This window comes from Podarcis muralis, chromosome 6, assembly GCF_964188315.1.
Source record: "Podarcis muralis chromosome 6, rPodMur119.hap1.1, whole genome shotgun sequence".
Taxonomy (NCBI): domain Eukaryota; kingdom Metazoa; phylum Chordata; class Lepidosauria; order Squamata; family Lacertidae; genus Podarcis; species Podarcis muralis.
In genome coordinates, this window is record NC_135660.1 from 66,311,102 (window position 1) to 66,328,153 (window position 17,052).

The window sequence follows — 17,052 nt, forward strand, 5'->3', positions numbered from 1 at the left end:
TGCACAGATTTGAAAAAAAAAAATGTATCATATGTGATTAGTTGCAGTTCCCTGCTGAATGTACACTTGGTTTTGCCTCTGCATAATATGTGAAATGATTCTCTGTGAAAATCTTGACATTAATGTTTTAGATATACTTCAAGCCATTCTGAGAATTGCAATTGTACCATAGGGCTTTTCCTGTTACTGTATGACTCCCATACTATTTGTTTTCTGATCATCCAACATATTGGTCTGCATTATTTTCTACTGCTATCTTCATGTCTTCAGCCTGTGTACAATTACTGTCCCCCCCCCCCATTCAATTAGGGTGTAAAAACTATCACAGATCATTTTTCTTTGCTTTTTTCATTGGAAGCAGATGTCTGGTAGATAGTGAGATAGATTTACTTAATGAAGTCCTCAGGTAATGAAAATAACATCTTTAACCAACCCATATATAGATTGCCACATTATTTTACACCCACCTGGTGGAAGTGCACAGTTGTTGTAGTTAAAGCTTAGGGACTTTTGAGGAGCAGCAAATTTTGTGAGTCAAGAGATGCATACATTTGAGCTTCATGTTGTTATGGTTTTCTAATTGTCTCTCTAAACCAGTCTGTCCTGTGTTCTGCCAGGTCCTTAAGAGTTGGGTTAATAATCAGCATGTTTAATCAACGAATTGGCTAGACATATGTTTTTTTCTAAGGAATTATCATTATGGAATACAAGGAGAGGTAGCACTTCTGATGGATTTACGTTCCCTTTCTTTTTATGAGAAGCAGTAATAATAATATTCTACTGAAGTTGTCTTCTAATCTTTTCACAATTCCTGGTGAGGACCCTGTGGCCCTCTAGACATTGTTAGATTCCCAACTCCCATCAACCCCAGCCCCTGCTTTACATGACAATTGCCCCCACTTGGACTGTGGATATTATGTTGTGCATTCTGCTCTCATGTCATCTCCAAGTCCAGGATTATTGCCCGTGGCATTTCACGATGCCATTTTCAGATCTGAATTTTCTGGGGCTGGGAAAAGAGAAGGTTAGTGATTTCACTACTGTTAATCAGACAGCAAATTCTATGTTATAGTCAGGTGTTTTACAGTAAAAGGCCCAGGAAAGTTCAGACTTCTCAAGTGCATTTCCAGCTCCAGATTGTAGAAATAGATACTAATTTGAAACCACTAGTGCTAATTTCCGGAAACATAGAAGCCATTAAAGCTCTGCTGGGAGTTTCAATTGACAATATGCCCATTAAGGGAGAGGAAACGCAGAAAGATGATCTTCAGAATAAGAGGGAAGTGTAAAGTTACAGAGCTGTTTCTCCTAAAGCCATTTTTCTTTACCTTTGCTTGAGAATGCTCCCTGCCCCAACAAGGCTAATTGTAGCATGGAGTGCGTCGATTTAGATAGGGGACATGACGCTGCAAAGGGAACGTTGACTTGTTTTTTGCACATGGGTCTGATAACAGATTTGAGAGAGAGGATTTAGATCGCAAAAATGGTATTGGAGAGAATGGTTACCTTTCTCAGTTATGCAAACTGGTAGAACCCAGACCCCAAATGCACTTCAATATATATACCAGAAAATACAATCACTGATCTCTTGTGTAGTATATAGCTCTACCCTTAGGAAAAATTCACATTGATATCCGTACTCTGCCCCCTTTAGTGAATGATTTTAAGTGTTCTGCTGCTGCTGCTGTGGTGCTACTGTTTTGTTTTGCTGGTACTATTGTGCTTTGTAGCCATGTTAGCTGAATTTCTTTTATACGCTGGCTATTTTTAAGGATCCAAGGTGTATTAAAGCATAAAATTGTGTTTTGTATTGTTATCATATTGTTACGATTTGTGTGGAGTAGGCTGTATGCAGAGACCCTTCTAACTCCTGGATCCAGCAAGTGTTAAAATTCAAGCAGGGACTCAAATTCTTGGAATAGCCAAGCTCGCTTCCTGGTAAGGTGGTGTAGCTCTGTGCTAGGCAGCAAATGGATGGGCTCCCTTCCTCAACTGGCTAATAGTTAAAAAGACAAAGGCAAGAGTTGAGGGTTGAGTGACAGAAGCTAGAAGCAGCAGGCTGGGAAGCCAAAGGGGCAAGGTGATGCTTGATTTCTGTTTGAATCCAAGTCTGTGGCTATGGGGAAAGCAAGGCCCTCTTGCAGTATTAAAGCTGCCAACCCCTCCATTGTAGTCTCAGGTTGTATGTATGTGTAAATGAACCATATGACTTGCCAACTGGATAGCTCAGCCTGTAGAGCGTGAGACTCTTAAACTCCAGTTTGTAGGTTCGAGCCCCACGTTGGGCAGAAAGTTTCCTGCATGGCAGGGGGCTGGACTAGATGGCCTTTGTGGTCCCTTCCAGCTTCTGTGGATAAAGACACCCCAGTCTCCTCCATACCTTATTCCAAACAAATAAAATACCCTGGGTAAGCACCTGAAACCCCTGGCAACTTGCACCGCTTGGAGTTTGGGGTGGCATGCAACAATATGTTATGTTTGCTGCTTTGTGAGGAGATTCAAAAGTGGAATCAGCAAGTATTAAATAGATTAAATGATGCATAATCAGATTGGTGGGCACAAGAGTCAGGGCCCTTTCAGCAGTGGCCTCATCTTTGTGGAATGCTCTCCCACAGGATGAACATTTGGCCCCCTCATTAGCCGTTTCTAAATGAGGCTTAAGTAACTCACCCCCCCCAATCCACTATTAATAAAATCTGATGGATTTTAAAAATACCACTACTTAGTCTCATTATGTTTTCTGTGGATTGCAGAGCTGGGTTTTCATTCTATTAAGTTGTTGTTTTAGTTATAATATTTCATATTCTGATACTATTTTTGTTATCACTGTGAGCTGTCTTTTTATCTTTTCGGCTCGGAAACATAGCACTTTAAATGAATGACTGAATAAATAAATAAATAAATGTTTACATAGGGGAATCGTTTCCCCCCCTTAAGACTGCATACATTATTTTTAAATGCAGGCTTCTGCTATATTCAAATAGTTGCATTTTAAAGCACAAAAACATGGAGAGCAGGGATTCCTCTGAAAGCCCAGTTGTGGTGTAGATTTAAAAAAATAAATCAATCTAGATTGGTAAGAAATCGAAAGGAAATCCCAAAGCTTACATGATATAAAAACCTTTCCTCAAGTGAATGTAAGTCCATCACTGTATATGCTAAATGAATGACATTTACAAGAAGGGCTTCTTCTTCCTTTTTAAAGACTAGAGCATGTTTGCCCTCCAGTGGAAATATAAAACATACCTCACAGCAGCCTTTAGCACATGTTAAGTCTGCTGTGTAAGAGAGAGTGGAAAAACCTTTTTCAAAACTACCACTTCACTATACAGAATTCTGTGTTTTGCATTGCATATGCAATCACTACTGTTCTCAGGCCATTATTTGGTATCCTCTTCTCATTTATTAAACCTGTATTTATGTGCACTGATACTTACACATGGACAATTTTACACAAAATCAATTTTAAATGAACTTAAATTGTTGTTTTTAAATCTCCTAAATAACTTTTTAAAACTCCAAACAGCACAAGTAGCCTTTTAGTGTGTGTGTGTGTGTGTGTGTGTGTGTTGAAATCCTGCAAATCAGTTGTTTAGCAGGAAAATGAAATGTGAGTGTGGGGGAATGAGGAAATGCATTGACTCTAGCCTCCCCTCCCTTCTATACAGAGTTTTGTAACTATTCAATCTGCTAAACTCATAAAACAATCACTATTAACTAATTATAGGGAGACCACTGTAGTTAAAATGTTCTTGTATGAAATCAGCAGTTGCAACAATGAAATGGGAAATATAAACAGAGCAACAGACAACTCTGATTAGAATATCTTGGCCTTTATTGTTTTGTTTAAAACACTCGGTCCTATTAAATCTATATAGATATGGTCCTGATTTTTCATTGTTAGGAAATATGGTTGAATACTTTGATTACAACATTGGAGTTGGGGACAGAACCAATAAGGATGGCAGTAAACGTTCATTATTTTACACTAGGGAACTTTGTGACACAGGCATAGCTATAAAACTAAAGAGTTTTAAAATGTGTTGTTTAAACCTGAGTCACTATCAGAGATGATGTTTACGTTTTTTAAATACGTACTTGATGAATACAAAAATTGATTTTTAGTTTTGACAAAATAGCTAATTAAAATCCAAATGTATTCTTCTCATATTATTTATCTCTTCATCTTGCAGACATCTTACTATAAAATGTCTCAAAATGATTTACAGTAAATAAAGATTTGTAACAAGAAGTCAGTGCCTATAAAACATACAATGAACTCAATATTCATTGTCCTCAGATATATTTACAGGTCCAAGTGCTTAAGCTTGGAGGCTATGAATTTGTCAAGGGAATATTTCCAATTGATTTTGAAAGGAAATCTTTGAACATGGAACAGGTTAATATGATAGTTTCCCAAGAGCCAGAGATCTGAGCAATGCAATATGACTTGTTCCCCATTGCAATTTCAATCAATACATAGTTATTAAAGGACATGAAGAGCAGGACAAATAAATATGCACCATGCCAAACAGGTTATATATGGCAGGCAGATGGTATGTGATTCTTTTTCTCCTTTCCATTTTTTTTTTGTTTCTCTTTTTAAAAAATAAACAAAAAGAGCAATTAAGTTATTCAGCAGAGCATTGCTGTTGCCGTGGTGAACATTTTATTTATGCAAGCCATGCTATCTTTCAGTCTCCAGACTAGAGACAAGAGGCCCATCAAGTATTTACATGCTTAGATGATCAGATTTTGAGTTCGCGGCCTCTAATTAACAATGTGAAATATATTTATCTGCTCGTGAGACTTGGTAAAGAGGTAGGGTGGAATTCACTGTACAAAATTAGCACAGTTGACCAATTAGGAGCTCTTTGCCAATATTATAACATCAGTGCACCAGTCCCATTTGCTGACTAATAAAAAAAAAACATTTTAATGATCATATTTTAATCCATTAGCATTGCAGAACTCAGTATGTATTTATCTGCCTCACTTAAGCTATTGAGAGGTAGAAGCAAAGACAGGTATTGTAGGAGAGCAGCAGTTATTTATAGATGTAGATGTTTTACAGAAATCTGCATGAATGGCAGTACAACCCAAAGTGCTGTTCATTGTGGTCTCCTTACATTTGCCATAATGATGCACATGAACATATGGGAGATTCCCACAAGAACCCTTAAAGATGTTTCATAAACCTAAAGCCTCATGCCCCTCCAAGGGTACCTGGGCAGGCTTCAATAGGTGTGCTTACATCAGGGCCGGCCCAAGACATTTTGCCACCTGAGGCGAACCACAAAAATGGCACTGTCCTCACTGCCAGGGAAGAAGGGGTTAATGACAGTCTACATCTGGAACAAGCAGGGGATTCAATCTATACATCAGGATCTGCTGCTCCTGTGGTTCCTGGCGCCTGAGGGGGGTGCCTCACTTGACTTCGTGTGTGGACCAACCCTGGCTTACATCCTCTAATTATCTGAGAATGTACATGATGTCTCTAAATGTGTGGTAGGAGAACTGCACCTAAAATTTGGAAGAGAAAGGTAGAAAAATAGCTCGATTTGCAGCTGTTTCCCATGGCTACTGTGGTTTTTCGAAGCTGATCATATGATACAGAGCTCGGCTTGGTTTACTGCCCTGCCTCCATTGCCTAATCTTATTGAGATTTTCCACTTTTCTTAGTATTTGGATAATACCTGTATTCCTTGCTTGACCAATAAAGATTGGATCACACTGGCATGCCCTACTGCTTGTTTTGAAACGAGAAGAAAAAGGAAATAAGCTCTACCAAGCCTGAATTTAACAGGTACTAGGCCTACACTATCTATGATATACTATGGCATAGCAATTTGAGAGATATTTTTGCAATGAACCAAAGAGAGTATCAGAATATGGGGGGTTCCTGAGACCAAGTCATTGACCCAGAGCTGTTGTTTTAGAGCAGTGAGACTATCTATCATAGTCAACTGCAGCTGATTTATATTGCCAGTCCATTAGTGTTTCCTTTGAGTTTCATGAGTAACAAAGCATCATAGTTGGCAGCTTCATCTTGGCTACTTTTTTTATAACCTACACCTGCATTCAGCCAGGCCTAGACCAAATGTTTCATCCAAAATCTATTATTACACACACACACATTAAAAAAACCCCATGTTGGCTTGCATAGCTATTTGGCTGAAGTGGTTTTATGCTAGCTTGAGCCAAGGGTTCACATTAATCTTGGCAGCGATATTTGAGCACAGAAATAATGTCTATACTAGAAAGGAATTTCTTCTCACATATTCCTTAAGAGGATCGAAGCCAAACATGAGTCCTGGCACCATTACCTTGAGAAACAAACACACGCTATAATGCTATCTTTGTTTAGCTGTACTTTGCAACTGAACATTTGCCCCTTGCTCTCTCTGCTTTAAAATAATGTATGCACAAAATGTCCTGAATATACTTTCTTCAGCATAGTCTCCTTGAACTCCTATTATATTCTTCATGTGGATATATCTGCAAGCAGCCAAGGGGATAAGGGGAGCAATTTTATTCAGTTCTCATTTAAAGGCAAGCCTACATAATTCTCACTTTCTGGAACAATATGCAAACTGAACAACAGCCAGCCTTTGAAATTCACAATTTTTTACAAATGCAGTTCTCCAGTGGACAAATGTGTACAAACAAGTATATACTAGGGTAATGTGTGTATAAAAGTGCATGTACTAGTGAGAATAACTTACAAAAATACATTATATTAAAGAAATTGCTTTGCAAAAGTGAATATATTAGGCAAAGTGGAATACAAAAACGTGAATTAGGAGAAATTCACACTAAAATGCTGGTGAATTTTCATTAGGACATTTTTTTTTTAAAATCAAATGAGGAGAGCTGAATTTAAGATAGGAAGAATTAGAACCTGAGAGGAATTGAAATGGATGGATTCACTCATCTATAGTTAGGACAACAAAATATATGTACATACAGAACGTGGAATACTTCCTGTTTAAGTACATAGTAGTACAAAGACTACAGTGATATGCAACCAGCAATAAACAAGATAATGGGTGCCTGTTCTGCCATCTGGGGGATGAAAGGGAAGAAGTTAAAACAAGGAAGGAAGGGGAAGGAAATTAAGCAAGTGGGAGTGATGTGGGAAGGAGCTGCAGCCCAAACTCCCATCTGCTTGCCAAATTGACGGGATGTGCAAAGGATATAGGGCTGATTTTTCTACCTTGAGCTGGCTACTCGAGTACTCAAGGAATGTGTCATTGTTTAGAAGAGGTCCAAAATGTGGCTAACCAGTTAGGGAAGTTGCTACCACTATATTTTGACTTGTAGCCTTACACATTATACTACAGTGGTACCTCTGGTTACGAACTTAATTTGTTCTGGAGGTCCGTTCTTAACCTGTAACCGTTCTTAACCTGAGGTACCACTTTAGCTAATGAGGCCTCCCACTGCCGCTGCACCGTCAGCACACAATTTCTGTTCCAGTTCTGAGGTAAAGTTCTTAACCTGAGGTACTACTTCCGGGTTAGCCGAGTCTGTAACCTGAAGTGTTTGTAACCCAAGGTGTCTGTAACCCAAGGTACCACTGTACTTGGAATCTTTCAGGCGGAATGCATGAACTTTCCTTTTGAAAGACAGGTCTTCATCATTTAATGTTAGATTATTTTGATTTCAGATATTGCTGTCTCCCAGCTGGCTATAATTCCTATCTACATAGTAGTTTACTGCATAGCTGAATTAAGCTATGCTGCTTATCTGAGAGGATGCTGCATGTAACAGATGTCTGATGTTTCTCAACACATCTCCTTTATTTACTAAAACCAAATTCATAAACCTAAAGCAGAATAATTACAAAACTCAGACCTCATTTATCATTTTGTGAATGATTAGAACTGTGGTGCCTTTTGAGTAAAATGGAGCATTTAAACATAGGGCTTGCAACAATTTGCTTCTCACACACTTTTGCCAATTTGTTATGCAGTTTTCTACTATAACAACAAGAATTGTTAGAGGTTTGCATTGGCACACTTTTGGAATATCTTTGTTCATTGTTTTACAGATATGCTGCATTTTGATTAGTTATATTCCAATGTGCCATTAATAACTAACTATTTCATAGCAGCTGTTGTATAAAACCAGGACTTGGAATCAGGACAGCGCGTGGGATTGTGTCCATTGGGAAAGGGAGAATCAGCCCACAGCCACAAACCTGCCATCACAAGTAAGAACCAGCTGAGAAACCACAAGAATAGGAACATTTATGGAGAATCCTAGAAGATAACACTTACAGCTTCCTAACTCCATCTTACCCATTCAAATTCCCATGTTTGAGAGGGAAAGGATTGCTCACTCTTACACATAGGTACCTCAAAGTAACCAGCCCTCACAAACTTTCTGTGTCCATTCTTAACCAAACACCCAACTTTTATCTTTCGAAATGATAGATGTCCTTTGCTCAAATCCTGCCCCACCCCCCACAATTCATCTATTTTAAGAGTTGCTAATTCATAATGGTCCATTCAGTGGGTGGAGCCTGAGACAGCTCTGAAATTCTCTGTGAGTTTTTTACTGGGCACTTAGAGGACAAAGTCATTCATCTCTGTAGCGAGCTAGATGCCACAATAGATGCAGTCTCATGAGGTTTCCAATGACATAATAAGCCATGTTTTGTGGGATCAGTTTTACTTTTTGCAGCCTGATGAGGTTTACAGGGGGCTTGCAAGTATGAGCCCAACGATGGGTCCTTTGGACCCCCTGCCAGTCATGGCAATGTAGCTGCAGGCAGGAACCAATTATCTTTTCCCCCAAATTATTTTTATTGATTTTCCAAATTTCACAAGAAGGAAACTGATTATCTAGACCCATTCCAATCTGAACTCATGCCTGAGTTCAGGCAGTGGCGTAGCGTGGGTTGTCAGCACCCGGGGCAAGGCAAGTAATTTGCACCCCCTAACCCGTGGATTTGTGCCCCCTGACCTGTGGATTTGCCCTAACCCCATTTGCCGGCCCCCCTGCACCCCCCACGCTACGCCACTGAGTTCAGGACTACGCTACTGAGTTCAGGACTAAATCTGACTTGGTTGCCCTAGTGGATGATGGCTTCTATAGAGAGAGGGGCAGAGGGAGTGTGACCCTGTTGCTCTTACTAGATCTCTCAGCAGATTTTGATACCATTGACCCTGGTATCCTCCTGGGCTGCCTATGGGGGCACTTTTCTGCAGTGGTTCTGGTTTTATCCCCAGGGATGGTTCCAGAAGATAGCACTGGATGAATGCTTCTTAGCACTCTGGTTCTTGAGCTATTGTTTGGACTTGCTATTAGTGGTTAGTGTCTTAATTTGAAGTCAACTCACATTCGTATTTTTCGTTTTTCCTTCCTTGACTTAGAATGCCTCATTGAATTGTAGAGTTAGGAGCATGAGGATCATCTAATTCAATGCCCTGCAATGCAGGAATCTTTTGCCCAACATGGGGCTCCAATTCATGACTTATTTGACCACCTATTTGCTCAATTTCAATAGTTGCTGCTCTCGAAATCTGGACATCTTATTGATGTTTTGCAAACTGCCAATACTTTATTTTCTTCCCCTTCTTCTGTCATTAGATATATAATGGAATATTTTATGCTATAACACTTTCCTATTATAGTTCCACCCTCAGTCTCAGAAATTGGTCTGTGATTTATTCTGTCATTTTCTTTTTTCTTACGAAGTCTACAATACTCCTGATACTTTGCTCCAGTTGTTCAGGCTGTCATTTTCAACTCTTGTCACCCAACTTCCCCTCTCCCACTTGCCTCATTGTCAGGCCTCTAAAGTGCTTCTAATTTCCATTCTTATTGGAGGAATTTGCTCATCCATAGCTCTTGACAGTATTCTGGGTGTTTTGTTTTGTTTTTTGTTTTGCTCCAGGGCGATTTTGTTACGTTTTTGCAATGCAATGCTTTTCTGCATACATAGAGTGTATGCAGAAACATGTGCCTTGTTTGTGGGTGACCCAGTTTCACTGCCCTTCTGGTTGGCTCAAAGCCACCGTATTTGCTACTAGAGGGAATGGTTATGTGATCTGTGCGCCAATGAGCTAACAATCTAAATTTTGACAGTGTATGGGAAGAAGACTACAGATGGAAAGGTAAAAGAGGAAGGAGTAAAAAGAGAGGAATTTAAATGTAACCGTGTTTTACATACTTAAATTTCATAGCCTTGAGATTGGCTTTTTCTTTGGTGTTTGCTGCTATAATTGCCTGTTACACCAAGTTCAGCCCAGGTGAACTATGAAACACTGACAGGTATACACAGGAGTTTCTTAACCTTGGAACTATAAAGTCTCCCCGCTGCTTTTGGGCTTCTTTGTATGAGCTCCTTCTGTTCCCCCATAATGTTGATGTACAAGCTGGATCCTCCTAACAGAGGGTCCATGTTGTGCTCGGCCCTGAAACTCTTCCCTAATCGGCTTGTGGGCGGGGCTTGCCCCGCTCCAAGCCGGTGGTGCCACAGTTATGCAAATTGCCTTTAGCCAATCAGCAGCATGGCAAGGCTGGTGGTATTTATTTGGCAGCACGACGTAGGGACCTCCTTTTGCTTCGTGCTGCCGAACACCCACCCACCCACCTGTTAATTAGGTCGTGTTTGGCCTTGCTTTGGACTTTGGTTGGTCGCCTCTTTTGGAATGGGAGCCAGGTAGGAATTTTTTTCAATGTGGCAGATGGGCTGTGGCCACTTGGTTTTTGCCTACCTCTTAGCAATCATCACAACTTTGTAAGGTTTGGCGGTGAGGCATTGGTTTAGGGGATTGTGGGGAGGGGAGGTGCGGCCATCACCTGCCCCTCCAATGAATAGGGTATTCCGTTAAAGGAATCCGGGGGTCCGGATCTCGTCCGAAGCCTGGAGAGGGGCTAGAGCCGTGCCAGGACCCCTGGGAACCCCAGGGGTGAGCACCAGTCTATATACATTGATGGAGCTCCCCCTGCTGGTTGTTTACCCTTCCAGGCTTCCTGCAGGATGGGGCAGGAGCCAGATATAGTTTGATACCAATGCCTAAAACAATACCAGTCACATTTGTGTACGGTATTTTAATAAAGCTGTGCCCAAAATTTGCCCATTAACATTTAAACTAAATTCTGTCTCCACTGTGTCTTTATTTCCATGGGGGATGGGTTTTGGGGCTCAAAGCACAAGCGGATTTTCTCTTTATGTGAGCAATTCACTTTAAAATTAATAAAATGTTATGTAATATAACTGGTTTCAGAAACATGATCAGACAGTATTTTAGTTTTCTTTTTGCTCCAACGCTATGTTGCTTTCAGTGCATTTCAAAGAATTGCATTTGAGAATTTGTCATTCCAGTTGCATCATGCAGCATTAGAACTCAAGTGGTGCATGTCCTTGTGGGTATTTGAGTAGAGAGGTCACCAAACCTGGTTTAAAGTGAATTCTTGGAGCTTAGATTGGAAGGGAAAATGAATTTTGAGGGGGAGAGGAATAATGAAATTTCATAGGGGTGGTATTGGCACCCGGAAAACATTAATGCAAGTTGCCCAACTGTGTTGTGGACTATTGTCTGCTTCTTACCAGGATTAGATGTCCTGTTTGGTGTTCTGAAACAATTACGAAATTCTGTGTGGGCAGCAAGGGTGATAGTTAGGGAATGCCTTTGGGACAGAAGACTGCTCCTCACTCAGAAAAAATTGCAAGAGGGTCCTCAAATGCAGCAGACCCGGTTTACCATGTTTAGAAGTAATCCAAGTAATACACATTGCCATCTATAACAAGAGACTCCCATAAGACCAGGTTTACAGTGACTAAAATGCACCACTATTGTATCTACCAACTATTCCATGAAGCATGATTTCCAGGTGAATTTGGAAATTCTTGCTGAAGAGAAAAAATTGAGGAGTATAAAGAGGAACAAAAAACTGCACCAGGACTAGCAATTTTTCTGATTTTGCTCATGATAGATAGGGCATGAATCTAAAACATTATTCTCCGTGCTTGGATGGCCAGTAGAGGCAAGGACTTATATGTAGCAGCTGTGAGCTAAAAGCTACATTTTAAAGGGTTCTACAAAATAGGATGTTTGGAACAAAAGTAAAATACAGTGGTACTTCGGGTTACATACGTTTCAGGTTACAGACTCCGCTAACCCAGAAATAGTGCTTCAGGTTAAGAACTTTGCTTCAGGTTGAGAACAGAAATCGTGCTCCGGTGGTGCGGCAGCAGCGGGAGGCCCCATTAGCTAAAGTGGTGCTTCAGGTTAAGAACAGTTTCAGGTTAAGTACGGACCTCCGGAAAGAATTAAGTACTTAACCCGAGATACCACTGTAGGCATTTTCTTGGACTGTCAGTGTGGCTACAATTAGGTGGTGAATGTGGTTATGATTACTAGGATGTTGTATAAACATGCAAGCATAAGGAAAATCTGCTGCATCACACCAAAGGCCTATCTATTCCAGCTTCCTGTTTCCCATAGGAAACAAGATGCTATGTTATTTTAACAATGTAGGCTTAAAGTGGATTCAGACAATGTGTTTAACAGCCCATTAATATAGAACTGTCTTTCCATTAAGGAATAGACCTTGTATGGCTATTTACTGTTTTATTAAATGCAGGTTATCTTTTAGTAATCATCATGTGAATGGTGTGGTCCTCCAAATCCATTCTTTTGCTGTAATCCTCAACAGGGAGGATTATTCTGAAGCACTTGTTTCTGGATTAGTGGGACTTGCTTCCACATAAATAAGATTAGTAATTTCAGCTAAAACTTGTGGCAAATGTGACGTTACATTACAAATAAGAGGGACGCAGTGGCTTTTGCTTTAGAGTCTCTTGCTTTAGACCATAAGGTGATCCAAAGGTCAGCAGTTCAAATCCACATGATGGGGTGAATTCCCATTGCTCTGTCCCAGCTCCTGCCAACCTAACAGTTTGAAAGCATACCAGTGCAAGTAGATAAATACGTACTGCTGTGGTGGGAAGGTAAACGGTGTTCCCATGCACTCTGGCTTCTGTCACAGTGTTCCTGTGCCAGAAGCAGTTTAGTCATGCTGGCCACATAACTTGGAAAGCTGTCTGTGGACAAACACCAGCTCCCTTGGCCTGAAAGCAAGAAGAACACCACACCCCATAGTCACCTTTGACTAGACTTAACTGTCCAGGGGTCCTTTACTTTTACATTTTACCTACATTACAAATAGAAACATCCCAGTATAAACTATGATGGAAAATGTAAGAGCTAAAAAAAGCATCCTAACTGGATTAAAAATAGATCTGTGAAGTACATTGACTAGGTTACAAAGCTTATCACAATATGTTCTTTATAATTTGGCTATGAAGAGATTTGTAAGTTGATCTTCCATTTGGCAGCATTTTAGCCTTCTACCCCTTTAGCATGCACATCATGGCAAGTGTAAAATGATCAATAAGCAACTGTGTCAAACAAGGTTATTCCATGAACCACCACAGGCTCTGAGCTGATTAGCTTCCAAGATCAGATGTAATGTGTTGGCCATAGATGCAAGGTTATGGAAAGGACCTAATAAACAATCAAATGGAGTTTATTTCCCATCAGAACCTTTTGAAATAGGATTACCAGGATTGCTTCACAATATGCTTTTGCAGTTTTTCTATTTACTTTTGCTTTTTGTAATCTTTTTTTGTGCGTCTGACTTCTAGCATCCCCCTCCCCACCTATGGCCATTAGGGGACAACATAGTTGGGCAGCTGCCATGGCCCAAGTCCCAGACAGCAACAGCTGACAGGAGCCCTGATTGGAGTTCCCAACATTGTGGCTGAATTTTCTTTATCACTGTGTGTATGCTCCTCAATGCTCATAAGATTATCAGCTAAGGGAGAGCAGCAGCAACAGGGACTACCACAAGAACCAGAGCCTTCTCCCTCTGGGTCCATCAGCAAGCAGCAGGGAAAAGGATGAAGAGCATGAACTGCCACATGGCAAGCCCAGAGAGAGAGGGATGATGGTGACTTTTGCTGCAGCTGCTTGCCACCTTTATGTCTGGACCCACTGAGTAGTGGCACAAGGAAAATAACAGCTGTAGAGAGAGTGGGAACACTCTACCTTAAAGCTAACCCATGTTTTGTGAATGGACCAGTGGATCAAGGGGCACAGAAGTCAGCTGGCCATACCTCAGCCACCCACCCAAACAAAGTTCTTTAACTAAAGGAGAGCCTAAGCAATGTACAGTGGTACCTCAGGTTACATACGCTTCAGGTTACAGGCACTTCAGGTTACAGACTCCGCTAACCCAGAAATAGTACCTCGGGTTAATAACTTTGCTTGAGGATGAGAACAGAAATCGTGCTCCGGTGGCGCAGCAGCAGCTGGAGGCCCCATTAGCTAAAGTGGTGCTTCAGGTTAAGAACAGTTTCAGGTTAAGAATGGACCTCCGGAACGAATTAAGTACTTAACCCAAGGTACCACTGTACTATATGCGGGGCTTCCCTTACACTTTACCTGGAAACTGCAGTTGCTGTCAGCATGTGACACCTCTGCTCAAAGATCTGCACTGGTTAACTTGTTTCAGTCTGTGGAACCAGCACTGCTTGCTTACAAGTGTCAAATAATATCTGTGCTTGTAAGAAATTTGTATATTGTGTGGCAGCTACACTTTGGAACTTCCTGCCTATTGACATCAGGCAGGTGCCTTTGCTGAACTCTTGTTTGCACCTGCTTAAAACATTTTTGTTTACACAAGCCTATCCAGACACATAGATTAGATTCTAAACAGTTACAGGTATGACAGAATCACTGCTATATACATATATTAAACTGGGAGAAAAGTAGTATTCATGAAGATCTATCAGAATTACATTCTTTTTTTAGTCTAGCAATGTGAATAAAATGTTGAAACCTTAGTGAAGCATAATGTCTTAGGGTTGCTTTGCACATGCATTTAACATTTCTAATCGTGTGTGTGTGTGTGTGTGTGTGTGTGTGTGTGTTGCTGGTCATGTTAGCAGTCAAATGCGGTTATTTTTGGTCTTGTGATTTTTGTTGTTGCTGGTGGTGTACTCTCCGGCACAATTATAGGTGTGCATTTTAGTGTGCTCCCGAGTAATGACAACCAGCAGAAAATAAACATGTGTAATTAATAAAAGATGCCATTGACACCAAACATTCACATTTTTATTAGGAATGCTAGTAAATTAAACACACTGACCAGGGTGTAACTAGTTTTAAATGCCCAAGAGTTTCTTCTGGTCACCTGTTTTTGAAACCTAAAGGAGTATACTTCTTCTTCTTTTTTTTAAGCGCTTTTGAGTGTGATTCAGGAAGACACCTACATCCAGCTGGAATAAATGAGCTAAAAGGGCATGGCTAAATAAGTACCCTCTAATTTTTACTTAGTTAGCCCATGTGACCTTACACATAGTCTGTTTTGGAATGCTTGAGAAACCATCTGTTCTGTACATGGTAAATGTTAGAACCATATACAGTTTCTGAAGAACAAAGGTGGCAGCACATGCGTGAGGTCTTTTCTTTTTCTGGCACCCAAGTACTTCCCAGATGAAACTTCAGTAAGTGAGTGGAACCTGTTCTCCCATTTGCCCTCTTAGCCTTTCTAAAAATACTGTAATCCCCAAGAAGAAGCTATTTTGGGAGATGGATCTGCATGGGTATACCCTTGGGAGGCTTAGTTTTGGCATGCGCACATGTGTCAGTTTCACATGGCTTACATAGCTCGTACTGTGCACACTTATTACAAGCCTCTCTGTACACAGACTCGAGAGACAACTCCTGGATCTGGGAACCACAAAGCTTTTGAATTTGTAGGCTGAGTTTCTAAACACAGAAGGAGGGGAAATGTTCTTTTAGAAATGTTAATGGGTGTCTGAAATAATTCCTTTCAGACATCCACACGCCAGTTTCTCAGCTTATTGGATCTGATTTCATAAAACCTGGCTGTGGTTTCTCTCCGGGGACCTTAATGATCTTGCCACTTTCAATAAACATTTATAGAAACTGCCAGCTTGCGGACAAGAGAAACTCATATGAAAGACTTTATCTTCCAGAAATATTGAAAAGCAAAAAAAATAAAAAAATCCTCCAAAAAAAAAAACCCCCACCCCTCCCACCTTCACGAGAAGATTAATAGAAACTGTCAAGATGTAGCCTTCAGTTGATAACTGGAATTGAATTATAGCGCAAAGCATTTGCATTACACAGACATTCTGTTGGCACCTCTGGTTTATTTTGGGGGCGGAAATGCAAATAGGTTTTGAACGTGGACCAATAAGACAATGGGCGAGAAAACAAAGAAACTTTGAGAGACAAGATGGAAATTAAGCTCGTAAACTCCGTTCAGCGCGCATGTCATCCAGGAACAGACTTATGTAGCACTCATGTTTGCACTTCTAAGAAATTTCCATTTTTTCGCATTAAAAAATCCAGATATGAAGCCGAAGCTGCCTTCTTTGCCAACCTGAAACTATCTGACTTCAACATCATTGACACACTTGGAGTTGGAGGTTTTGGAAGAGTTGAGCTGGTAGGTAACAGTTCTCTTTTTAACATGTTAACTCTGTTTTGTGGGTTTGCTTGTGGGGGGGGGGGAGAGGGGATTGGGAAGGATATTTATCTTTTCCTTGTTCGGTACCCAATGAAGAGAAATATTGGTGAAGATAAGGGTGTAAAGCTGTCAGTCACTAAAAAGCGGTGATAAACTTTGCAGTAGTGAGAAAAAAATAAATCTGAATAAACTCCTGTCACTGCCTTTGTAAGTCTGGGTTTTTCATTCTCCAGGGTACCTTGTATTTAAATAATGTGACAGCTGGGGGAACAGGGGAATCTTCCAGCCAATATATTGAACTAAGGACTCACATGGGCTGTGGTACAGTTTCAGAAATAATGCAATATTTATCATTTCCTCATTGCTATTATGTTTGCTCTGCTCTAGGTATTTACAATTAAGATAAAAAACATTTTCCAGCTTGTAATAGAATTATGCAATAACCAAAATAGCAATTTTAACGTGCTGTTGTTGTTGCTTTAATTTTATATATTCTGTTTGCATTCTGTTTTATATGGCTTTGTATGGCTAGGT

General features: G+C 40.4%; 1 protein-coding gene across 5 annotated transcripts in view; it reads left to right on the forward strand.

Moving 5' to 3' along the window:
• The window catches only part of PRKG1 (protein kinase cGMP-dependent 1), a 599,721-nt gene that overhangs the window by 543,829 nt on the left and 38,840 nt on the right, over positions 1 to 17,052 (forward strand). For all 5 annotated transcript variants that reach the window (XM_028729654.2, XM_028729658.2, XM_028729655.2 and 2 more), the window contains one exon: positions 16,401 to 16,497. In XM_028729654.2, the coding sequence (XP_028585487.1) occupies positions 16,401 to 16,497 (97 nt within the window). The remainder of the gene's footprint in view (positions 1 to 16,400; positions 16,498 to 17,052) is intronic.